A 24,688-nucleotide genomic window follows, 5' to 3' on the forward strand; every position below is an offset into this window, starting at 1 on the left:
ATCACTCTGGTCTCTCACTCTTACCAGCTGGAATCCAAGACAAGAAAATGCATCAGACAAGCTGATTGCCCCTTTCCTCCACTATTAATTTGGATTTTCTGCAATTTGTGTTCCCACACTAACGCTGGTCTTGTCTTGAGAGACATTTTCGACATCGTTTAATATTTATATAATTCCACAATTTTCTTTTCTTCTTGTCTTCTGGGTTCCCTCTTCTTCGGATGATATAGAAGTGATCTGAAAAAGTTTTAAGATTTGCGATGAAATCTTCGACTCGGCTTGATTCGGTTGTGTTTCAGCTCACTCCCACTCGAACCCGGTAACACAACAATCTCTTCCTCTCTTTCTTTTAACTCTAATGGATCCATCCAGCATGTTTGGTTAACATCTTAAAATGCTAACTTTGTGTTCGAATCTGTAAAAGTCACTAACTCAATCGTTATATAAAAGTCGAAAAGATTGCATTTTTCTTTTGTTTCTGGGTTTGATTGATAAGATCAAAAGTTGTTATCAGGTGTGATCTGTTGGTAACAGCTAATGGAAAGACTGAGAAAATAGCAACAGGGCTGCTTGATCCTTTTCTCGCTCACTTGAAGACAGCACAAGACCAAGTTTCGAAAGGTGGCTACTCTATTATTCTCAAGCCTGAGGATAGTGACATTGCAGTTTGGTTCACCAAGGCAACTATTGAAAGGTCTTAAACCACCCTATAAGTTGTTTTTTTCTTTCTTTCTTTTTACATGGAACTTTTTGGGTTTGATATTATTGGACATTTGGGTTGAATTGAGTGTTTCTTTTTTCTGTTCTTGTCAGGTTTGTTCGATTTGTTAGCAATCCTGATGTCCTAGAACGAGTATACACTTTAGAAACTGAGATCAAACAGATCAAGGAAGCAATTGGTATCCAGAACAACTCTGAAATAGCTTTGCCTGTTGTAAGTGAACTTTTAGTTTTTTTTTTTTTTTTGAAGACTTTGTTTGGTGTATGGTCAAATAGAATTTAACGTTAGATTGTATACACAGGTGGAAGATGATCTACGAGCAAAAAGAGCAGAAAATACAGAAGGTATGCTATGAAGATGGCAAAGTTTTGTGTTTTATGAGTCTATGCTTATTAAAGCCTCAGCTCATAAAGATGAAAATATTATGCCTCTTAGCTCTTTTTAGTTTAACCAATAAATGAGAATGTGATTCAGGTAGCAGGCCTTTGCTACAGCTCAGCGAAGAGAAAGCTATTGTACTTTACGAGGTTAACTTTGAACCAAAAATGGTTTCTTCTCATCTTATTCTCTCAAAAGAAAAAAAAGAAGTTTAATTCATCTTCTTGCATCTTTGACAGCCTGGTTCACATCCAAGGCAGGCAAATGGATCTACCGCATCAGATGAAAACTCTAAGTACACCCACTTTGCATGAAAGATATGTGTTTTAAGCACTAGAGTAGGTTAAGTATCTGATTGATAACGTGGGATTGTTTTATCAGAGTTCAAGTTCTAAAAGTTATGGAGACAAGGAGGACAATGTTGCAGAAAGAACAAGGAATGGCATTTGCACGTGCTGTGGCAGCTGGTTTCGAAGTTGATGATATGCTTCCTCTAATATCTTTCGCCAAATCGTTTGGAGCCTCACGTTTGATGTAAGAAAGACTTTTATCCTTTTCACCTATTTCTTTTATTGTTTCGTAACCAACAAGCTCGTAAATGTGATAGGGATGCCTGTTTAAAATTCATGGACTTGTGGAAGAAAAAGCACGAAACTGGCCAGTGGGTTGAAATCGAAGCAGCAGAAGTAATGGCCTCGCAGGCAAACATCTCTGCAGCAAACGACTCAGGGATTGTGTTCGCAAATGGTGGTAAGATAAATCCATAAATGGTTTATGTTCATAATCGATGATCCATTGTTCGGATATTTATATAACTATACTTCTTGTATTCAGATGTGAAGTCTCCTTCAGAAAGTAAAGCAAATGTGAATCAAGAACATGCGCAAGGGCAGCATCCGCAGCAGCCAATGTATGCACCATGGCCAGTTCACTCTCCGCCGGGGACCTTTCCTGTGTTTCAAGGTTACGCTATGCAGGGCATGCCGTACTACCCGAACTATCCTTATCCATCTCCCTATCCTTCCACCGATGATTCTAGACGTAGTTCTGGCGGAAGAAAGGCTAAGAAACACCATTCTTCTTGTAGCGAGGACTCAGGTTCAGAAGATGAGGAGGACAGGGAGAAAGGAAAGTCAGGTAGGAGAAGGAAATCAGGGAAGGTGGTGATTCGGAATATAAACTACATTAATTCAAAGAAGCAAGATCATTCAGGAACAGAATCTGATGCTGATGAAGGGGCAATAGTAGAGTGTGACAATGGTAAAGAGAGACGGACAGAGGCTGACACTGGGGATTGGCAGGCATTCCAAACTTTCTTATTGCAAGATGCTGATAGAGAAGATCGTACAGCTGACCATATGATGGAAAAGGAGGTGGGAGGGAAGAAAAGGCAAGGTGCAGGGAGATATGACCCTTTGGCTTATGGTGAACGTGAAGCAGAAAAATATCAAGAAAGAGATGAAGCTGACATTCAGAATGGGACTGTGGCTCGTAAGTTCAGGGGATCTAGTGACTCATTTATGGTTCGCCAGAGAGAAAATGGTTTTGAGGATTCTTCTGATCCTCTCAACTTGAATGGATTTGATCATCCAAGGAATGGTCTGGATAAGAGATCATCATTTAACATGGATGATGATTCTTATATTGCTACTAGGGAATCTGGAAGCAATACGAGAAATGCTATAGACATTGGATCAGAGTTCTCTTCCTACCACCAAACTGATGGAAATGAAAGAAAGCAGATCAATTATGAGCCTCATGATCTCAGCCTGATGCCAGAACGAGAAACAGAGAAGTTATCGGCTGGGTATGACCCTGCGCTAGATTTTGGATCCAGAGCTCTGAAGAAGAATAACCAGGCAGCTGGAGTTGCTAAGAAGTCAGTGAGAGATCCAAAATCAAGACTATCTAATGATGCTGCGGATAAGAGGAAGGCTTCAGGGCCAATACGGAAAGGAAGACCCACAAAGATGAGCCCTTTAGATGAAGCAAGAGCACGTGCTGACAAGCTTAGAAATTTCAAAGCTGATCTCCTGATTATGAAAAAGGAAAAGGTAAAAATCTCAGCCTTCAACAAATTGATAGGATAACTGCCTTTCTAATCACTCGTATAATATAACCCTCCTTTGTTGTTTTAGGAAGAGGAAGAGAGAAAACGCATAGAAGCTTTGAAAATAGCAAGGCAAAAGAGGATTGCTTCTAAAAGCAACTCAGCCGGTGGCCAGTCGCAGTTGCCTGCAAGAAAAAAATTGGTAAACAAGTTTTCTCCCGGGGCTCCTAGAGCCTCCAAGTTCAGTGACTCAGAACCAGGATCATTATCACCTCTTCAACGCCTTCCCATAAGAAGTGCTTCTCTAGGCTCAAATGAATCTCAGAGATTACCCAAGAGTGGTAACAAACTGAGCACCGGAAGTAAGTCAACAGTAAATAGGCTAACAAGATCGATATCACCGCTACCTCCATCTAAGAGAGAAACAATAGCAACGGTAAATAGGGTAACCAGGTCGGCTTCACCGTTACCTCTGCCTAAGAGAGAAGCCAGAGTTAGTCTAGATAGTCAAAACAAGTCTGTCTCAAGGATAAGACGATTGTCAGAACCCAAAATAGGTAATAATAGTGCACCGAGCTCTTCAGCAAGGTCACTGCGCACAACAGCATCCAAAAAAACAACTGATACTCCTGAGATAAAGAAAATATCTGCTATTGTTAACTATGACATAGCGAAAATCGCTTCTCTTCCGGAACTGAAGATAAAGCCACCCAAAGGTCCTACTAATGCTGTGGTGAAAGGGGTCGAGAAAGTTAAATCTTCTGCTTCCGAGGCTGAACCAAGTGGTAGCAAGAACAAACCCTTGGGCCAAAATGATGTTAATGAAACTCCAGTGGTTGAGAAGACAGTGGTGATGGTGTTGCCAAATTCAGCTCGAAGTATATCTGCAGATCAGACGAAACGTGACAAGTCAGAGGTAGTCCCTGAAACAACACCGGAGAGTGGCAATGATCTAGTCTTAGTAAGCAGCACTCTTGTTCTAGCTAGATCAGTTTTACTTTCTGTTTAATCGGTTTTTTGGTGACCAGAAAAGGTTATTTTGTTTGCAGGTTAGGTTGGAGACTCTGAGTGACTTAGTAACAGAAACACCAAAGTTTCTGACAAGTCAGAGTGTTGCTGTAAAACCATATGAAGCTCCACATGCTCGTGTTTCTTCATTAGAAGATTCATGCACAGTGTACTCAGAGTATTCCCAAGCACCTGCACCAAGCGTGCATTCAAATGAGGCAGCGCTAGAAACTGGGAAAGTCCTTATACCAGAGAAGAAGATAAGTGAGGCCTTAGAGAAATCTCAAACAAAAGAGTCAGCGTCAAAAGGGCTCAGAAAACTGTTGAAATTTGGAAAAAAGAGTCAGTCTTCTTCGTCTACAAGTGAATACCATACCGAGTCTGATAACGCAGCCGGCAATAGCAATGAGGATCATGGTTCAGCTATAACCGCTGCTACGACAAGTGAAGGTACAAGCTTCTTAAAAACCTTTTTACCTTTTACTAAAGACTGCCGAATCAACTGTACATTTAGTTTGCTTTACTCTTTACAAGTTTGTTACACTGTATTATCCGCTCATAGGATTAAATCTACATTGTAGCATAGGAGCAAGAACCTTGTAATTATTTTCTCTAGGATGAAACTTACGTTATAGCATAAGAGCAAGAATCTTCTGTTTCACACTAGTATACGGTTCTATCGATGTTAGCATACATGGTATAGAAATGATAACCATGACTTATGTATCTCGGAAGGGGGTTAAAGTTTCTGTTTTGTTATCCAGCATTTACACTGAAGAACCTCATATCTCAAGATGAAACACCTACAGCAGCAGCCGCTTCACAGAAATGTAAGAATATACTTCTAATCATTTATTTATCTGAGTTCTTCCAGTGATGGGAGTCTTAAATAAGATTTCTCACTTTTCTTAAACTTTCTCAGCTTCTCGCCATTTCTCATTACTGTCTCCCTTCAAGAACAAGAAGAGAGTCTCGTAAGGAAGTTGAGTGGATTAGATATCATCTCCATTTACACATTGTAATGACTTGCGTATTTGCGATGATAAACTACCATTGATGCAAAACACTTGGTTCCAATTCCAAATACAGTGAAATGCGACCTTTTGCTCGTTTTAATTTTCCACCATGAGCTGGACACGCTTGTCAACAAATAAATATAGAGAGGTTTTCAAAATTTCCAACAATGAGCTGGGAGCACTGTTATACAAACTGTTTATCAGACTATCGCTGGAAATTATTATATTATATATATTTGTTATTTTGAAAGCTGTTTTAGAATTAAGAAGTTCACAAGGGTATTAGTATAATAATATATTAGAGCAGCTCTACCTGACGAGCGGTTTGTCTTCCAGCACAATGATAACTCCAACGAACTTTTCTTCCTACGATAAAATGTTTTAAAATTGAACTTATCATGGAATCAATTTACTAACCCAAGAACTTTTCCTTCAAAAGGGGTGTATTGAATCATGCATATATTAATATAGAAAACAAAAAAAGAAAATCAAGTAACGAAGCATGGGCTATTCTTGATTTTGACGCTCTTTGATCTACCAAAACATCCACATGTTTGTGTAACTACATATCAAATTGCTTTTTCTTAATTAATAATATCATAAAGTTTCTTTACAAATAATAAAATCATGATTTTTCCTCAATAACGAATGAATCGTCCAAAAAAAGTTGAAGCTGGTGAAAGGCAGTTTGACCCCTCCCCATCTCCCAACTTGGTACTTCGCTTTGCACACATCACATGCTTCCTCTCACTCTCTCTCCTCTTTTCTTCTCCCACTCTTGTTCTTCTCTCTAAATGCTCTGTACTGTGTCAAGCCAAAAATGGAAGCTTTACTCCATTAACGACGAGATCCTTCCCTAATTCTCTAATCAATAGGTAACCCATTTTTATTTAGACTAACCCTCATAACGCTTCTTGGTTTCCTGTAAATCTTATAGCTTAGAGTAAAGATTTTTATTTACTTAGCTAAAAAGAAAGAACTTATTTACCATAAATGGTGAGACATCCATTTGCGGCTGAGATTTTGCTAACTTTATTATCTCTCTCTCTTTCTTGATTTTCCTATTTTTCTTTTTTACTACCTACACAATAACATCATAATCAGAGAGGGATGGTGAGTTGAAAATGACCATTGTGTTGCATCTAGTTGATAAATCTAAAAACCCTCAAATACCCCCACTTTCTCAAACGAAGTTAAAACAAATTTTACTCTTTTACTTAGATCTCATTCCCAAAGGAAAAAGAAAACCTTTTGTGGGTTGTTGATGCTTTATTAGTTCATGATCTCTTATGGGTTTTGTAAGTTACTGATTCTAGTGTCGGTTTACGTATGTGTTTAGGAACCATGAAATCTTTAGTGGGTTTGTGAGCAGTAGACAAATTTTACGGAATGTAATATTAAAGGGATGATTTTGACAGCTATTGAGTAGTTAATCCGCATCTGTAGACAGCTTTTGATTATGAAATGGTAAAGGAGGGTCCCTACTTCTTGAAGGATTATGCCCCCACAAACTCAATGAATGTAAATTATTGGTGAGCTAAAAGTTTTTTTTTTTGTGATGAAAAAAATGAGGGTGTCTTTTATTGTTCTTGTTATAAATGAGAATGAAACTTGTGTTGGAAAGTCAAATAAATTTCTTCTTCCTCAGGGTTCACCTTAGAGAGAGATCCACAAGTTTTTTAGGTATGTTGGTGTTTGTGTGATCTATTGATTTTGTCCTTTTTATCTCTGCAAATAATAGAGAAGATAAATGAAGCATTTTTCCTAGGTTAAGTGTACTTTTTGCTACTTGAAGTTTATGTGAGTTTTATTTTCTCTTGACTTTGCTTGTAGAAAACTATAATTCTATAATAAATAGTGCAAGAGAAAGAGCTTCTTGAGATCTGCTTTTAGTTCTGATCACTTGGATCAGAAAACAAATTTCTCCTTTATTTTGTCAAAATAAGGATGAAGGCTGTAGAGTTTTGAGCTAACCATAGAACCTACGAACAAACTAGAATTTATAATAGAAACTTTCTCAATTCTTAACCTCCCTTATCTTCTCTGCCAAATTTTTTTTATGACATCACAATTTTGCTTAAGCAGATCTATTTTATCTTCACTCTACCTTCTTGCTTTGGACTGTGAGGCCTCATGGTCTGGTTACTAACAGAGTGTATGAACCAAGTTTATATTCAAATTGTCAGTAGCATCTATATATACTATTTTGCTTGTAAGAATCCATTTTGTTTATCAAGAGTGGAGTAGATCTCCATTCTACAATTTGGCTCTTATGAAATCTTTTGGGTCTTTCAGATTTTGGTGTTTTAGTGTCTGTATGGAGTGTAATGCAAAGCCATCATTGCAGTGGGAGTGGGATAATCTAATATCTTTTGGTACTTCATCAGCTGAAATTCCTAAAAAGCAACGACCAATGGATTGGGAAAATGATGGGTTTGATTGCACCACTTTTTACTCGTCCAGCTTTGCTACAGAAGCAGCTTATGGTGGTGGTAGTTCAGGTTCTGATCTAGCTCATGCTTTCTCTAAAAGCTCAAAGTCAACTTCCATTAGCTCTTCATCAGCTGAAGTGAGAACATACAATTTCACATCAGAAGCTGGTGAAAGTGTTCCTCCTGGAGAATTGGGGAGCAGTGAAGAGTTTGCAATGGGAATTGATGCTTCTCCAAGTCTTGAACTCTCCTTCGGCTCTGGTGATCCGGTTCTTGGTTTGAAGCTTGGTAAGAGGACATACTTTGAAGACTTTTGGGAAGTGGAGAATGCTAAAGGTTCAGCACTTCCGGTGAGCCTGGCGTCATCTTCTGCTTCTCCGGTGAAGAAATCCAAAACACTCTCTCAGAAATTACAAACTCCTCACTGCCAAGTTGAAGGCTGTAACCTCGATCTCTCCTCAGCTAAGGACTATCATAGGAAACACAGGATTTGTGAAAACCATTCAAAGTTCCCTAAAGTCGTTGTCAGTGGCGTAGAGCGCCGGTTCTGCCAACAATGTAGCAGGTAGAAAAGCTAGTCTTAGAGATATTGGTTTATACAAAAGCCTTAATGACTTTTTTTAATTGTTTTTGGTCTTCAAAGGTTTCACTGTCTCTCTGAGTTTGATGAGAAGAAACGTAGCTGTCGCCGGCGTCTCTCAGATCACAATGCAAGACGTCGCAAGCCAAATCCCGGGAGGACATATGGTAATATACTAGATTCACTTCTCTCTAATCCTATATATTAAATCTAAATTTTTAGTTATATAATTAGTAGGTTTCCCTTTTCTAAGATAAATATCATTCTGTATGTGCAGATGGGAAGCAACAGATGGATTTTGTATGGAACAGATTTGCACTTATCCATCCAAGAAGTGAAGAAAATTTTCTGTGGCCAAATCCGAAGCCTGTATCATCAAGAGGGTTATTGCAGGAACCTGCAAAGACCGAGATGCCCAATAAGCTTTTCACCGAGCATTGTGGATTTGGATTGTTGGACCCCAAAACGAAAACCACCAGAGCTGAGTTATTCAGTAAAGGTTTGTGTTTTTCTTTGCTGTTTAATATATTTTCTCTTGTTGTATTCATGATCTTGATGATTGCTTGTTTTATGCAGATTTGTTAGAAAAGGTCACAATCTCTTCTTCACACATGGGTGCTTCTCAAGATCTTGATGGTGCTCTCTCTCTTCTGTCAAATTCAACACCATGGGTTTCCTCGAACCAGCCAACACGGTTTTCCCTTAACCACCATTCCACAAGCAACCTCCAACCCGTGGTTCACGGGTCTGTGACTCAACTCAGTTCAGTGTCCAGCTACTGGCAGCCGGACCCACCAGCAGCTGAGGGCTCAACCGCTTTGACTAGGAATGGGGTAGGCCAGTTTAATGAGAACTACAACTTGAATCAGTTTTATAACTGAAAGTGTGTTGCTTTTAAAATCATAATAAGATATTTTGTGTAAGGATCAGGTGAGCCTAGTGGTAACGTTTAAATAGGAGCTGTGAAACTTGCTAAAGACATCAACTCCTCTCGTCTTTCTTTTGTCCATTGATTTTCTTGGGTTAGGGAGAGTTGTGACAGTTAAGTATTATAAATCATCTTGTCAAATTATTTATACATTAGAATTTTCAGATATTGATGGTGTAGCAACTGAAAAATTGATCAAACGCATCATAATATACGTATGATAAGGTTATTTGCATCTGAACTTTTTTTATATTCGCATTAGTCAGCATTTTGTGTTATACTAGATTTGGATCCGTGCGTTGCAACAGGTTTTATTTGATATTACCATCCATTGATTTTTTTTTTTTTTGCAAACAAATAATTTGGTAATTCCATTAACCGCCACAGTCGTTTTCTGAGCAAAACCATGTTAAAATCTTTGGTTGTTTGAAATCCTAATCCGTCGTTGTTTCCATCCTGTCACAATTTATGCCATGACTAACATATATTACATGTTATTTTCAACGGTGTAGAAGTTGATTTAGCATATTCTATTCGATTTCATCGGCGGACAAACTCATTATGAAGTGCTGAGCACATTACTGAAATCAAAGTGAAATATGTTTCTCCAACCACAAACATCATAAATAGAGGAGACATTGTCATCTCCCGTACACAAAGGTCTATATATGTATAGACATCATAGATAGATGTGACATTATCACCTTCCCTCCTTGATCTTAACTCCAAGTTGCTTAAAGTTTCCGTCTTTGGGTGTCACAAAGCCCGTCGAGAAAGATCCAGAAGCGCCTGTGTCTTTAGTTTGAAAGGCACTGAAAGAGGAGCTTGAGCTTTCATCAAATCTCCAGTCGGTTAGGTAGCCTAGCTGAGAGGTTATCTTACTGACCTCAACGTCTCCTGAAAGCATAGCCACCACTCTTGACATTGGTGGTCTCAAGGAATGAGATGAATATGTGCATAGCAGAGCAATTCCTATCACGCGTTTCACTTCTTCCATGTTGAATTCAGCCAGCTCCTGATCAATTAGTTCAGCTTCTCGGCCATCTTGGTGTAGATTCCATGCCTGTGTACACCATAAATTGATATATTAAAAATCGGCTCCATTTTTCCAATCAAAATTTTGACTAACAAGCAAAGACTTACCCATTGAAGAAGATATTTTTTCTCATTATCCAGGTTCACATTAGTGTTTTTTCTTCCACTCACCAGCTCAAGAGCCACAATACCAAAGGCATACACATCTGCTTTCTCTGTTAGGTGTCCACGCATGGCATATTCTGGCGCAAGATATCCACTTGCATTTGTACAAACAACATTGTGTGTTATAAATAATTACATTTATATATATACATATTTATGTTGCAAATTAAGAAGAAAAAGATAATGTTTGAGAATGCATACATGGTCCCTGCCACTCGGGTACTTATGTGGGTTTTCTTGTCATCGTATAGCTTTGCAAGCCCAAAATCAGAAACTTTTGGGACCAGACTAAAGTCAAGCAAAATGTTACCAGCCTTCACATCCCTGTGTACTATGCGAACGCTCGCCTCCTCGTGGAGGTAGGCTAGACCTCTAGCTACTCCCATGCATATCTCAAAACGTGTTGACCAATCAAGATATAAAGTCTTCCCACCTCCTGCAACATCCAAAGAACTTAGTGATTCAGCTTGACAGACAGAGAAGCAAAGATTAAAACAAGTCATGTTTATGTTCATTACCAAATAGTGCCTGATCGAGACTTCCATTGGGCAAATACTCATATACGAGCAAACGATGATCTCCTTCGTAGCAACACCCGTAAAGTTGTACTAGGTTGCGATGCATAACTGCAGAAATTGCTACAATTTCTGCAACAAATTGTCCCTTCCCGTGTTGGGATCCAACCGACAGCACTTTCACCGCGATCTCTCTCCCATCATTTAGCTTTCCCTGTTGGATGTGTTATATCATAACAAAACACACATGGGCATTAGTTATATTGTTGGTTTTGGGCATGGGGCTTACCTTATAAACAGACCCAAATCCTCCCTCTCCAAGCTTGCTTGAGGGATTGAAATCTTGGGTGGCATTTTTAAGTTCAGAGTAAGAAAAAGTGTAAGGCTTTATGTCCATACTAAGCAGCTCTGTAACAACAACAACAACAACAACAAAAATCAATAGGAAAGATGATATTTAATTAAGCTCGAAGGTTTGTTTGTGTTTGTTATGATCACCTGCATCATCTGTGTAACGCTTATTTCTTTTTCGGATCATGAAGATGGCCACACCTGCAATGATACTTACAAGTCCAAGGCCAACAATAACACCCACGATAGTACCGGTGCTATATTTTTCCTTTGATGGTGGCATGTTTCCCACAGTTGGTCTAAAGTCTTAACAACAACAACAATATGTAACACTCTGCATCAGGGAGGGCATAGAGGAAAAAAACATAAGAGTTTGAAGGTTGTTGTGATACCTGGTTTTGCACTGACGGACGTTATTAGTGGCCCATACGTACCCATAATAGGAACACCGGCTGTTCCTTTGCCAGCCCAGAAAAGATGAATTTCAAGGTAATTTTCTGATACGTTTGTTTTATATTTTCTCTGAACTGCTTGGATAGTATTTCCACCAGCTGTTCTGCGTATATCAAAATCCTTTTCAACAAGTCGTCCCTGAAAAAGTGGAGCTAGGTCTCAGAACTCAGCAAGAATATTATATTATTAGACAATAAAGCAGTAGGGCAAACCTGGATATAAATGTCAAAACGTCGTGTTCCTAGACCTTTCCAAGAGTAAGAATCAGTAATAATTATTTCAGCAAACTGAAGTGTTACGGTATAGCCTCCATTTTCTAGCCCCAACCCATAATACCGTAGGGAAGATGAAGAATGTCTTGCTGACTTGTAAAGCTCCGCGTTCAAAGTGTTGATAATCCATACATTGTTTCTACGCGCGGAATAATATCCTACACTGCTGACTGCCCATCTCTGAACATCACTCACGAAAAATGAAGCTGTTCCTAGATCCTCGTCCTCCTTCTCAAATACTTCTCCGTTTGACCGCATTTCTGGGCCTCCGCTGTTGATGGAAAACTCAGAATCTGAACACCAGTCAATAGAGTAAATATTTTTTTTCGAACAGAAAATACAAGCACAGTTGAGAACAACGGTTATGATGATATCTCTTTGTCACACTTACAGATTCCTTTGCCTCGGTTGCAGGGGAAGTTCTTCTGCAGGCACTTCAGTCCTTGTAAAATCCTTTTAACAAAATGAAATCAGATTTAAAAAGATGAAACTGGAATTTCAGGCATCAACAAGAACTTATATAATAAAATCACCTCTTGTCATGACCTTTCAAGGTGAAGTTGTTAGCAACAAGGTTGCTGCACAAATAAAATACACCTTTGTTATGATTCTAATAGATATTTACTTTATGAACCTTGTGTTTTGTTTACTTACAGTTTCAAGTTTGGTAAGCTGACCCATGGAGGGAGACTACCAGACAAATCATTGTATGAAACATCTCTGAGATAATAAAAGAAAAAAGATTTAGAATCTACAGAATATGTTAAATACTCCACAAAAGATGTCTGAATATATATATCTTGAGTCTGGCTTTCAAAGATGATTAATTAATTATAAAAGACAAAACCCACATATCGCTCAAACCCTGGCTCTTTTGAGTCGGCAAAGAACCATTCAACGTGTTGTTTCCCAGAAACCTAATAAGAAGACAACAAATTTTTTCAACAGTTATCACTGGTAGATACGAGTGCAAAAGAGTCAAAGACCCAAAAAAGTAGAAAACTTACAAGTAAGTAAGTTGATTTAAATTGAAAAGCGAAGCAGGAATTGGTCCATGCAGTTGGTTGAAACTCAAATCACTGTAAACAGCCATGAATTACGCGGTAACACATTAAGTTCAATGATGGGAAAAATGGGAATTCAGCAATGTTATACTTACACTTGTTCAAGATTTGAGAATTCCCCGATATTAGAGGGTATGGTCCCAGTGAGGTTGTTGTTCCTCAATACTCTGCGACACATAGCATCACATATTATGATATACACGCAAGAGAATGAGAGGGAAACAGTTCATGACTTAGAGTAGACTTTGCCTTACAATATTCTTAGAGATTTCATGTCTTTGATGAAGTCAAGAGAAGAGCTACCATTGGATATATCACCAAGCCTCCTACATTTAGAAACGGATTATGTGGAGAGAAACAAAGAAAAAGATATGAACAATAATGATTTCTGAAACCTAGGCAACACATACAGTTCATTCAAAGAAGTTAAGTTGGAAAATGAAGACGGTATTGGACCACTCCAGCCTGTTCCGTGAATTCTCCTGAGGTAAAACATGTACCAGTTTGAATCTCAAAACTCAAAATTAATGAGGCCTTTTCTAATAAGAGTAGAAGTAAGTATAGCAAACAAGAGCAGTGGAACAAGTCCGTTACATAATTCAATGAAAATGAAATCTTCTTACATGGTGAGAAGTTTGGTCCATGATCCTATAAAGTCCGGTATCCGACCAGTAACGTCCAGATCGACAATCCAACTGGTACGAACATTAAGGAAAAAACACCCCACGCCAAAACCAAAATTAATGTAATATATATATATATATATAAATGTAGAAATAAAATAATAAATCTTAATTATATGCGAATTTAATGAAAATAAAATCTTACAGGTCTTCAAGTTCTACAAGATTAGCAAAAGATGAAGGTAATCCCCCTTTAAGTTCAAAATTTCCCAGGTATCTGAAATAAAATATATAAAGGTTTATACAACACTATAGAATTATTGATTTTTTTTCACATAATATGATTTTGTAAGGTTACTAATTAAATTTTCATATCTGAACTAAAACCACGGCAGAAATGAATACATCAAAAGTACTTTGTACATTCTCACATTTTCATTAGTTTTGTACAATTCCCAATCTCAGGTGGTATTGAACCGGAAAACTTATTTACACCAAAACCACTGCATGCAGAAAAAAATATACAAAATAGGTTTAATATTAAGGAGGCATCAAACTCTGACATTTATGATATTGTTAATAGTTCCTAATTGTTAAGAAGAAGCTTACAGAGATTTCAAGTTTGTAAGCAAACCAATTTCTTTGGGAAAAGGGCCAGACAAGGCATTGATACCAAAAGTCCTACGGTAGTCGAAAAACAGTTGAAGGCAATAAAGAGTTATGTTAAGAAAAAAAAAAAAGAAGGAAGAAGAAGGTTTCATTCAATCAACAGCCTTACAGCCATTCCATTCGAGTCAAGTTTCCAATTGCAGGAGAAATGGAGCCTGTAAGATAATTTTGAGCCAGATTCCTGAAAAAGAGGCATGTGATTTTAACGTATACGGAATGCTTTTGCACGCTCTTTTTTTATGGTGATAAGAAAATGAAAAAAGTAAGTTCAAAAAAAAGAAAATGAAAAAAGTTAAAGGTAAAGTGTATACAAATTTTCGAGGTATATCAAAGTCCAGAGCTGTGGAGGTATAGGTCCTACTGCATCTTTCCCAAAAACCTTTCTGTAACAGCATGGCAATATTAAGTGGGTGAATGCACGAAGACAAACAAAAAAAGAGAGACTGTACTGTACAGGGCCGTGATGCGGCAGATTGTGGAGCTGTTGAATGTGCAGTCGCATTTGATAAAAGGGTTGTAGGCTGGGTCGTCGATCTTGATGTTATCGTCGATGGCGGGGCCCGAGCAAAGTTCGCTGCTCGTGTTCCATTCCCTCAGCCTCAGGATCTTCCAAGCCGCGAAGATGGAGTTCAAAGCTTCAGCTGTTGTTTATTATCCCACAACAAACGTCAGTTGTTCTTAAACCAAACAACTTCAAATTAATTATTTTAAAGTGTTAAACGGCAGAGTAGAGACCTTCGTCGGGATCAGTTATGGCTCGGGTAAGGTTTTGAGCTCGAACAAGGTGAAGCGAACCGGGGATACACAAGAGGAACCAGACGATGAGGAGCAGACACGTGGGCATCATCGTCGAAGGAAGTTTTGATATCTCTTCTTCTTGGGTTCACAATAATGGTTTTCTGTCTATCTTAGTACACTGAAAGCTTAAGTTTTGCGTGTGCAAGTCTCCTTAAATGTTGTGTTAAATTTGTTTTCTTTAAAAAGTTATTTATATTCATTGACTTGACATATATATATATCAACCAATAAATGGATAATTATACCGATAGACGGACGCCACCGAAATTTCCTATACATTATTTGCGAAGTGATTTGCCACATACTATCTTTATCACTATTTTTGCAAAACAAAATATGACATGTCTAGTAAAATTGATGACATGACTAACTGTTAAATATGACATGAACATTTACATTTAATGTTAATATATATTTTTGGTAAACTTTATAAAATATTTTAATAATTCATACATTACATTTAATGTTGATTTATATTTTTGGTAAACTTTTTATAATATTGTAATAACTCATAAACATCACAAAATAAATATATTCAGATATGACATTATAAATTTTGAGATATTATTTAATTTTATTTTTATAATTATACCATTTTTTAATAAAATTTTCAGAATTTTCTAGAATTATTTTTTAAAAAATTATAATTTTTTAATAGTAATATCATTAGTTTGTTGGACTTTTTCAAATATAACTCAAAATTTTAAGTCAAATACAAATATGACCCATGTTTTTTGAATTTTTTTTTGAGTAATTGGCGTAGATACACCCAGAAACCCATGTAATTTGCCATATAACCTTGTTTCTTTTTAATATTTTTAATGACTATAATACCCTTATTCCTATCTCTCTCTCTCTTCTCCCTTTTATGTGTTCTAATCTCTTTATCTCTCGTACAAATTCTTCAAATCATCTTCTAATTCAACACAAATCTTTATTTTTTTATTCTGATTCTTTTGACACCCATAATGCTAATCTTATTATCTCACCACAATTCCAATGTTTCTAATTTCGAATCACAATCAACTTTTAGATAATATATACGTTAGCAGGTATTTTATTACTTACCTGATATTATTTAGATTTTAATGGATTCTTAATCGATACATGAAGTGTTAGCTGTTACAAATAGATTTGGAGCTATTTAATAGATAACTAATTAAGTGTTAATAGTTTCATTAACTGATATATGATTTGTTAGTCGATACATTTGTTTGATACATAGATTGTTAGATGATACGGAAATTATTAGCGGATATGTTAGTTGGTATGTAGATTGTTACCTGCTATGTAAATATTTAGCTGATAGATCTAGAGTTACTTGTTTTCGACAAAGCATAAGGATATTTTCGTCCGCACAGTGTCAAAATATTACTCCTTTTTGGGTTATCCATAATTATGGGTATTCAGCTAATTTGGACCTTCATTAGGGATATTCTACACATTGTCTCTTTTTTTTTACCATATTCACCTTAGAAGTTTGAGTTATTCACGAAAATGCCATTACATTTTTTTTCTTTCTTTTTCTGAAAATGAATATATTACCTTATAATCCTCATCTTCACCCAAAATTTACAATATTGTTATTGCCATCAATACACCAACCACCATTTCAAGCTCTTAATGCACCAAAGTTTTGATTTTTACTTTTCATATCTCATTACCTATGAACACAAATCACATCTCGTTCTCTTTCTTTTTAAATTCATCCAAAAAACCAAGATTTTAATTCTAAACTTTGTAAGATTCATAGAGACATTGAAGCTCTTGATCCTTGGTCATTAACCGATGTTGTAGCTTTTGTAATGAAGTTATGGGTGCTTGGAGAAGCTAAGCAAGTCATCTCACAGGTTCTAGGTATGAAATCGTTTTTTATTTTCAGATATGTTCGCGAAGACTTTCAGAAGACTTCAAGAAAACTTTCAGAAGACTTCTCTAGATGTGTTCTCCATCAAGAAAACTTCCTTAGAAATCTTCTAAATTTCCTTTGTTAAGAAAAAAAACGAAAAATCCGGAGAAGTCTTCTCGGATAAATAAGTTAGTTTTTCAATTGACCGAAGTTTGTCAGAAAATTTCTCGAAGTCTTTTCACTGTCGCAAGAAGTCTGCGTGAATTACTTTTGCAATTGAAAAATTTCCTGAAGTCTTCTCACCGCAGATATGGGAACCGTGGTGGACACGGCTAGATGCATTTGTTTCCTAATTAATAATATGTATCAGATTTCTGATTCAATTTTTCTGGTTTTATTATATGCACCCTTTTCTTTTGTAATTACTTGTTCAAAACTGTATGACTTTAGTCATAGCTTGTAGCTTTTTAATAATAAATTTCAAGAAAAAAAAATCAAAATTGGTCTTTATAGGTTTGTTCATGTTTGGTTTTCAGGTTCGAGTAAAACGACTACGAAAAAATTCCCAAAACAAAATAAACCAGGTTCACACATGACTTTTAATCCGATCAAACACATGAATAACATAAAGGTTTTTAATATTAATATTGTAGATATTACAATATATTATAAATATATTTCACATTCAACAAGAAAACAGCATAGCAACTAGGGTTTTTATTTCATAACTTTAAATTTTCCTTTAAGCGATTTCATTGCTTTTTGCCAATATCAATTTTTCCCCCTTGTAATCGATCGAGATCATTCTAATATACGTTCTTTTTAGAGTCTATTTTCTGTGTTTGAAGTTTATCTAAGATTATTTTTAGGTCTAGATATGTTTTAAAGCAAGGTGAAGATTATATAGTATTTAAAAACTTATGGAGGAAGAAAATCGTAGCAGTTTAAGAAATCAAAAGTCAGATGTCAGAGTCGAAATTTAGAAGAAGCGTCTATCGACACCCCTTCCTTATTGTCGTCCGACACCCACACGAGTAGACGGACCCGACTTGATTCAATACCAACTCAATCTCAGAAGTTCCACATATTACTAAAATGGCCTTGGCCGGCTTTATCTAATATTTGTAGGTTTTGCCATTTTTTAGGCAACATATCACCTTATACATATTTACAATATCATATTATTTAGGGCATTTATATAATAAAATTAGATTTTAGATAAAGTTTTAAAATCTAAAATAAATAAATATAATTTCGAATGTAATCAAATAAAAAGTGTTATTAGTGATAGATAACTATAAAGTTGATAAATGAATATCTGAAGAACTAAGAGAAAAAAAGAGAGAAACCATTGAAATAAATCACAACTGATTTTGAGCTTACAGGAAAAAATGAGGTAAACCACTAGAAATGGTTTTATATAAACTCACAATATCAAATAGAAATCTAAATATTGTTTTAAACATCAAACTGTCGGCAAAGTAAATAGATAAAACACGAATTTATAATTAGCGTACTAGGCACGGCAATGAGTGAATCAAAACAAGTTGTCGATACTGGTACTATAATGATCCAGTTGCAGATGGTTCCAATCCGACACTTTCCATCAGCTACTGTTTCTTAGATTTTGTATTTTTCGTGGCTCTTTCCTCCAATAATTTCAACATTGTTATCAAGAGAGACCTTGTCGATATGCAAATGTTTTTGTGGAAATAAAAGACTTTTAACTAATGGGAAGACAAAATGGCTTGCCTTAGGGCTTTACATATGTTCTATGCCCACGTTATCTGGCTCGTCCGTGTGAGCGGGAGTTACAATTAATACATTTCATTGTGCTGAAATAATTGTTGACATTGATCTCAATGATATGGATTTTGACCCTAGTAGTTAGCCCCCAATTCATTAGACTCATGTGTGATTCTAGCGAGGTAATGATAGTTGTTTAAGAGGAGCAACAGCGTATGTACTGCTTTCGAGATCGATGCGTGGAACCTGTCTTGAGATTTTTATCGGATAGTCTCTCGGACGTTTTCATATATATCTCCTTATCTCGTCAAGAGCTGAAGTCCTTTGACCGTAGCCACGACCTGCTTGTCTAGGCGGAAGTTGGCTGGACGGTCACTAGTGTGGTGATCCATTCTTCTTCTATAAATATGAAACTAAATTTTCAATTTTCACTAAATCACATATTCAAGAAATGTCCTTAATAGATTTCTCTTAAACAAAACTGAAAGTTGTAGAAAATGTATACTTTTCACGGCCCAGTGGAGACCCAAATCCAAAACTGGAATAGTCTCAAAACCTACGGGTGGCTAATTCATCTCCTCACAAGAGAACTAAGCCCTAGCTAGCCCACGTGTTCAATCTCTCAACCATTCCTCACCTCAGAATTTTAATTTCATTTTGTTTACTTAAAAAAATACAGAATAAACCGAAACCAAACCAAATCAAATAAGACCACACTTTTGTAGGAAAAAACTGAAAAAGAAAAGAAATCTTTCTCTTGGACGTCTCTCTTCTACAATCTCCTCACGATTCTACTTCTGCGTTATCCCCAAAAATTCGCAAGCTTTCGCTTCAACGCAAAATGGGTCCAATCGTCATCACCCAGCTAGCCACAGGTCTTAGCGTCTTAGCCGGTGCGGTTTTAGTCAAATCGGTTCTTGACCAAAAGCCTATGGCCGGTGGTCCGTTCCCTCGTTGTCCGACCTGCAACGGTACAGGAAGAGTCACGTGCTTCTGCACTCGATGGTCTGATGGAGATGTTGGGTGTCGTAGGTGTTCTGGTTCGGGTCGTGCGGCTTGTAGCAATTGCGGTGGTACTGGAACCGGTACACCTTTACCGGTTCGGATCACGGTTCAGCCACCGAATCGCCCTTTCTGATTCCACATATTTGTATATTTTCTTCTGCTCTCTCTCTCTCTCTCTATCTGTATCGTAAGTTGATTGTATGTACTTTTGTTTCACAGAAAGAGAAAATAGGAATTACTTGAATCCGGATTCTTATCTGTTCATATGTATTAAAAAACATAGTAAAGATTTAAAAACTTCATTTCTTTGATTTGTATGATTATTATGCTTACGAACTATCACTTTGCATTTTTTTTGTTCTTATACAAACTTAAATAATCAAAGCTAATAGCCTATTATAAACTAGTTTTTTTTTTTTTGAAGTTCTTGATCGTTAGTTAAAATGTTTGAATGCTATGTTAAGAAAGCAAAACTGCTTCACTTTGTCTTCATCTACTTAATAGAGTGCGCAAGTTCATACAAACATTAGAATAAACTTTCCAAAGCCTACATAACTAGCAGGAATTCACAACTACATGCGATCTGTTACATCTCAGTTGTACTTGTTAGAGTTGGGCAATCGGCAGGAACCAAAGCAAACCGAACGGACCAACGGAAATTTTTGGTTTTCAGTTAATATCCAGTTGAAATCGGTCGGTGTCTTTGAAATTTATGGAAGTCTTGCTTTGGTTTGAAATCTAAAAACCGATTGGTTTGGTACATAGCAACTAAATGAACAGAATATATTGGATAAACTAACAAAACCTGAATGAACGGAGATAAAAAAAAAAAAAAAAAAGGACGAATTTTAAACGCTTGATTTTGGGTTTTACGGAAATGAACTAAAATAAAATTTGAAGTTTTGAAGTCAAATGCAAAAGTAAATTGTATTTTCTTTAAAAGAAAATTATTTGTCTAATTCACTCCATAAATTTAACTTATTCACAAAAATACTATTTTTTCGAAAATGATTGTTTTATGGCCAATTTCGTTGTTTTATTCTATCAGCATCATATTTCTCTTTTATATACAACATTGTCATTATTATCAATACATCAATTAACAACCAATTTTCAGCTATAAATATACCTAAAATTAAGATATATATATATCTTCATATATTCTTTTAGCAAAAAAAAAATCTTCATATATTCATTTTTTATACACACAAACAATTTCTTTTTTACTTTTTCTCTCGTTTTAATCTAAAATCTCAAAAAAAAAAATTTATAAGATTATTGAAATTACTCAAAATTTAAAATCTGTATAAATTTTTTTTTCATTTTCCCGCGCTGTTAATACCAGATAAAGCGCGTAAACGAAAATAAAATCCCCACATTTCGAGATATCTACAAAACCCTAAACAAACTTTATAGTCAATTCTCTTAAAAAAAAAATCAATTACATGGCGGAAGAAGAAGAGACGACGACACGACCGGAGTTTCCAATCACAAGAGTGAAGAAGATAATGAAAGTCGACAAGGACATCAACAAAATCAACTCGGAAGCTCTTCACCTCGTCACTTACTCCACCGAGCTCTTCCTCCGCTTCCTCGCCGATAAATCTTCCCTAGTTGCGGCGGAGAAGAGGCGAAAAACGGTTACCCTCGATCACCTGAGAATCGCCGTGAAGAGACACCAGCCCACGAGGGATTTTCTCCTCGACTCGCTCCCTCTCCCTTCCTCTCAGCCCGTCCGAGTCACCAAAACGGCGTCGGAGAAGAAGCCGCCGCCTGCTGGGACCCGTCGCATCGACGCTTTCTTCAGTAAAGGCAAGGCGAAAGTTGATTCCCCTTAAAACCCCAAACTTCTTCTTTGCTCCATGTTTATGAGTTTTTGTTATGTTAAAAGTAGTTAATGTTATGTTTCAATCTTCTCTAGTCTCTTGTTATGCCTATCTTTACCAAAGTAGAACAGTGTGTGTGTGTCTGATTGGTGAAGTTAAACAAAAGGAACAAATGTCTTATAAGAGTATACTTGTGGTCAAAGTTTTTCACAAGCAGCTTTAAAAGCATTGTTCCATGGCTCTATAACCAATAGCATAGAGAATCACTTGTACGTATGAGTATGACCCAACCTTTATTTTTCCTGAAACTTTCCTCAACATCAGATTGCATAAACCAAATTGATATGGTTATGTACATACCTTGGAACATCATTTCCACATGCTTTACAAACTAATATCAGTCCACAAACCGTGGCTCTAGCTGCACACACTCGCTAAGAATGATCTCTGAGTCATTTCCTTCACAAGCACGATCATGAAACCTAGCAAGACGATGAGCTGGAGCTTGAAGGCTAATATTCTCAGCAGACCACAGAGTAAACAGCTGCTTCCTTCAGCTCATCTTCAGGCGTCTCTGTTTTAGACTCCTGCAGAGTTGTCAAACCTAACCTGTTGCTTATTTGGTGTTTAGAATCCGCTGATAGATAGCACAGTTTGTACCAAATTAGACTAGACTATGTTGTGCTATGCAATAACAAGCGGTAAGATCTTATACCAACAACATCACTGTCACATTACTAAACGAGATAAGACTTTTTGCTGTCTTTCGAATTAAATTCAAAAGGATAAATGGAACAGAAAAAATTTAAAGTCAGAAGTGGTCCTAAGATTAATATATATATAACCAATTGTCCCGTTTCTCAACAATACACTAGATGGTGGTCTTAAGCCGTTCTGACTTCGATAAATTATAAACTGTTGTCGAGTCTTTTTTTTGTTATGGGTTGGATGCTCTGTCCAATATGTGAATTATGCATTGTCATTCAAGTTTTCAGTTTGTTGATGATGCGCACATCTACAATGTTGGAAATGCAAAACATTCACCAGAGAGTTGTGACATTTTAACCTTTTCCTAGCAAATAAACTGAAACCTTCTTTCTCTCCCTTATGACAACGATGAACTAGTTTAGTAGTATTATTATCGGTTCATCACCGTCCGAATTAATTGCGATTCGAAATTTTCCACGTCTCATGTCATAAATCTAAAACCGGAGATTCCGTACGCGTCTTCCCTTTTATAATCTTTCTGACTAAAGCAAAACAACAAACCGTTTTTATATAAATTTCTGACTAACAAAATTGAGAAAGATGATATAATATATTTTCTATTACAAGAGCATATTGCTTGGGTGTCTTGTTTTTTTGAGTCGCCCTATCATGCTCGAGTTTCAAGAGAGACCAGAAATAGCAAATGTCCAAACTTCTATATAAAAATATAGGAAAACACTAAAAATAGACCTTTAAACAAAACACATGATATATCTATCATAAAGATATTCTCTGAGCAACGGTTGATGTGTTGTCATTTTTTCTCATCTCCAGAAGGAAGCTCGGGAGATGGGAAGAAAAAAATGGTGGTTGTTCCTGAACAACGAGATAAGACACATCAAATCTTTTACGCGGTACGAAGTTAAAGATGAAGAAGCTGCATTGATCTTCCCAAAAGATCCTCCATGGTTCAAGGTATGGATGGTTCCTGTGATGATGCTTTTTATTTTCTTTATCGTTGTTGTTATATTAATTTGTCGACGTTGTCAAAATTGTCGCCGTGGCGAAAATTCTCCCAGCATCCATCCTATCTCCCAGAACACCTAGCTAATTTGTTTAGATTTCTTCTTTCTGTCATATGTAAATTGTCCATGGTGCAATATAAATTCTACAGTTTCACCATATATTTCTGAGCAAATTGATCTAATGAAAAATATAAAAGCAGTATTCAACAAAATAAGACTAAACGATTCGGAAAGAGAACAGTAAAAATGGAATAAATAACAAAAATGTAAGTGGAAAAAAAATAATTTCATTTAAATTTGAGCAGTGCAGAAGAAATAGTAATAAAACATTCTTACATTGTATATCCATATCTCAAATACATACAACAAACAAATATGACCAATTAAGAATTGCAAATACCCCATTTACTGTTTTTAAGAAAACTTGTTAGGCTGTTAATTTCGGAAAATGTTAGATCCGTAACAAGGATTTACAAGATTTTAAACTAAAACATCTAGATGAACTCATATTCTTTCAGATTTTAATATGGCTTTCTAAATAAACAAGATTTACATATATTTTCTAAGATATAATTAGATTTCAAAATTGTATATTAAACAATATCAAATTTGTATTCAATAATATATAATTGCAAAAAATATTAAAATCATTGGTTAGATTATACACGAGTATTGGTTTTGGATTTGAAATCTAGGTACATTCATCAATCCAATAAAATCATCTTAAAATGAGTGTTTGATATTTCTACTCTCGTTATAGCAGATTCCATTATATAAGATAATTTTTATTATGAGAAAAGTGTTGTCCACCTCTAATCCACCACATATCTATACAGCCGACCATTTTAGTGGATCTTGGAGATTTATAGGTCACTTCTGTCATTTTATAATAATAACCTAACGATTTGTTATGTGCCTAAACAGAGATTTTGAGTATCTAGAAAAAATAGCTTTGTGTTGCATTGCATTTGATTGTCGTAGCATATTTGATTTATGAAAGCACTGTGGCCTAATGATCAAGGTTTAAAGGTTTTTATACCGGATTTGAGTTTCGGTTTCCAAATGATACAAGTTTTTGCAGATTTTGAATGCAAAGCTTATAGGACAAATCCAAAATAATACTTGCAGAGTAGTTCGTTGTTCGGTGGTTATTGGGTGTGGAAATAATCTGTCCATAAAAGACGTAATATACATGCAAAACATCGTGCATGGAAGCATTGTTCGAAAAATTGTTCATCTATATTGCATATATTTCAGATAGTTGATTGATCGTCATATGTAATATATTAAAAATTATATGATGATGTGTTTGACATTTGACCTGTGTTAAAAAAAAAAAAACATATTTGATTTATGATATTTCAATTGTCCGGCAGTGTTACAATATTTTGAATTCGGCTCATATGCAACACGATTCAACCATATTTCGTAATAAAGTATTATTGCTTATTTCTAAGCATATAATGTGTTT

General features: G+C 36.1%; 6 protein-coding genes and 1 long non-coding RNA gene across 8 annotated transcripts; 5 read left to right on the forward strand and 2 right to left on the reverse strand.

The window, feature by feature from the left end:
* Positions 1-8: 8 nt before the first annotated feature.
* Positions 9-5,278, forward strand: BNAA06G36770D (COP1-interacting protein 7). The gene is made up of 13 exons (XM_013789551.3): positions 9-319; positions 515-694; positions 814-934; positions 1,023-1,065; positions 1,196-1,248; positions 1,339-1,394; positions 1,481-1,633; positions 1,707-1,849; positions 1,934-3,153; positions 3,238-4,110; positions 4,199-4,607; positions 4,922-4,987; positions 5,080-5,278. The coding sequence occupies exons 1-13, from the start codon at positions 261-263 to the stop codon at positions 5,133-5,135; spliced, it is 3,432 nt and encodes a 1,143-aa protein (XP_013645005.1). The 5' UTR covers positions 9-260; the 3' UTR covers positions 5,136-5,278.
* Positions 5,279-5,685: 407 nt separating this feature from the next.
* Positions 5,686-9,281, forward strand: LOC106349550 (squamosa promoter-binding-like protein 2). Of its 2 annotated transcripts, none has more exons than XM_013789544.3 (5): positions 5,686-6,048; positions 7,469-8,170; positions 8,249-8,352; positions 8,463-8,684; positions 8,762-9,281. In XM_013789544.3, exons 1-5 carry the CDS (start codon positions 5,822-5,824, stop codon positions 9,064-9,066), a joined length of 1,560 nt encoding a protein of 519 aa, XP_013644998.1. In that variant the 5' UTR covers positions 5,686-5,821; the 3' UTR covers positions 9,067-9,281. The 2 variants fall into 2 exon arrangements, with proteins under 2 accessions (XP_013644998.1, XP_013644999.1); XM_013789545.3 differs by lacking the exon at positions 5,686-6,048 and adding an exon at positions 6,706-6,856.
* On the reverse strand, positions 5,727-6,705 carry LOC125609894. The gene is made up of 2 exons (XR_007339964.1): positions 6,162-6,705; positions 5,727-5,972 (listed from the first exon to the last, which is right to left on the reverse strand). It is a non-coding gene; the product is annotated as an uncharacterized LOC125609894 (long non-coding RNA).
* A 391-nt stretch (positions 9,282-9,672) lies between the features above and the next one.
* Positions 9,673-15,251, reverse strand: LOC106349548 (probable LRR receptor-like serine/threonine-protein kinase At1g56140). Its single transcript, XM_048781492.1, has 24 exons — positions 14,996-15,251; positions 14,715-14,901; positions 14,572-14,643; positions 14,370-14,441; positions 14,201-14,272; positions 14,023-14,094; positions 13,797-13,868; positions 13,592-13,663; positions 13,379-13,450; positions 13,223-13,294; positions 13,064-13,135; positions 12,912-12,983; positions 12,756-12,821; positions 12,559-12,624; positions 12,438-12,482; positions 12,296-12,357; positions 11,845-12,197; positions 11,572-11,770; positions 11,327-11,485; positions 11,118-11,236; positions 10,832-11,042; positions 10,515-10,749; positions 10,257-10,407; positions 9,673-10,176 (listed from the first exon to the last, which is right to left on the reverse strand). The coding sequence occupies exons 1-24, from the start codon at positions 15,105-15,107 to the stop codon at positions 9,814-9,816; spliced, it is 3,048 nt and encodes a 1,015-aa protein (XP_048637449.1). The 5' UTR covers positions 15,108-15,251; the 3' UTR covers positions 9,673-9,813.
* A 4,042-nt stretch (positions 15,252-19,293) lies between these two features.
* On the forward strand, positions 19,294-19,969 carry LOC106352496. Its single transcript, XM_013792119.3, has one exon. The coding sequence runs from the start codon at positions 19,495-19,497 to the stop codon at positions 19,789-19,791; it is 297 nt and encodes a 98-aa protein (XP_013647573.1). The 5' UTR covers positions 19,294-19,494; the 3' UTR covers positions 19,792-19,969.
* A 1,069-nt stretch (positions 19,970-21,038) lies between these two features.
* On the forward strand, positions 21,039-21,694 carry LOC106352495 (nuclear transcription factor Y subunit C-5). The gene has a single exon (XM_013792118.3). The coding sequence runs from the start codon at positions 21,104-21,106 to the stop codon at positions 21,494-21,496; it is 393 nt and encodes a 130-aa protein (XP_013647572.1). The 5' UTR covers positions 21,039-21,103; the 3' UTR covers positions 21,497-21,694.
* Positions 21,695-22,606: 912 nt separating this feature from the next.
* Positions 22,607-24,678, forward strand: LOC106350965. Its single transcript, XM_048781493.1, has one exon. It carries the CDS (start codon positions 23,042-23,044, stop codon positions 23,297-23,299), a length of 258 nt encoding a protein of 85 aa, XP_048637450.1. The 5' UTR covers positions 22,607-23,041; the 3' UTR covers positions 23,300-24,678.
* Positions 24,679-24,688: the final 10 nt, after the last annotated feature.

The sequence above is a fragment of the Brassica napus genome, chromosome A6 (assembly GCF_020379485.1).
Source record: "Brassica napus cultivar Da-Ae chromosome A6, Da-Ae, whole genome shotgun sequence".
NCBI classification, from domain to species: Eukaryota; Viridiplantae; Streptophyta; class Magnoliopsida; order Brassicales; family Brassicaceae; genus Brassica; species Brassica napus.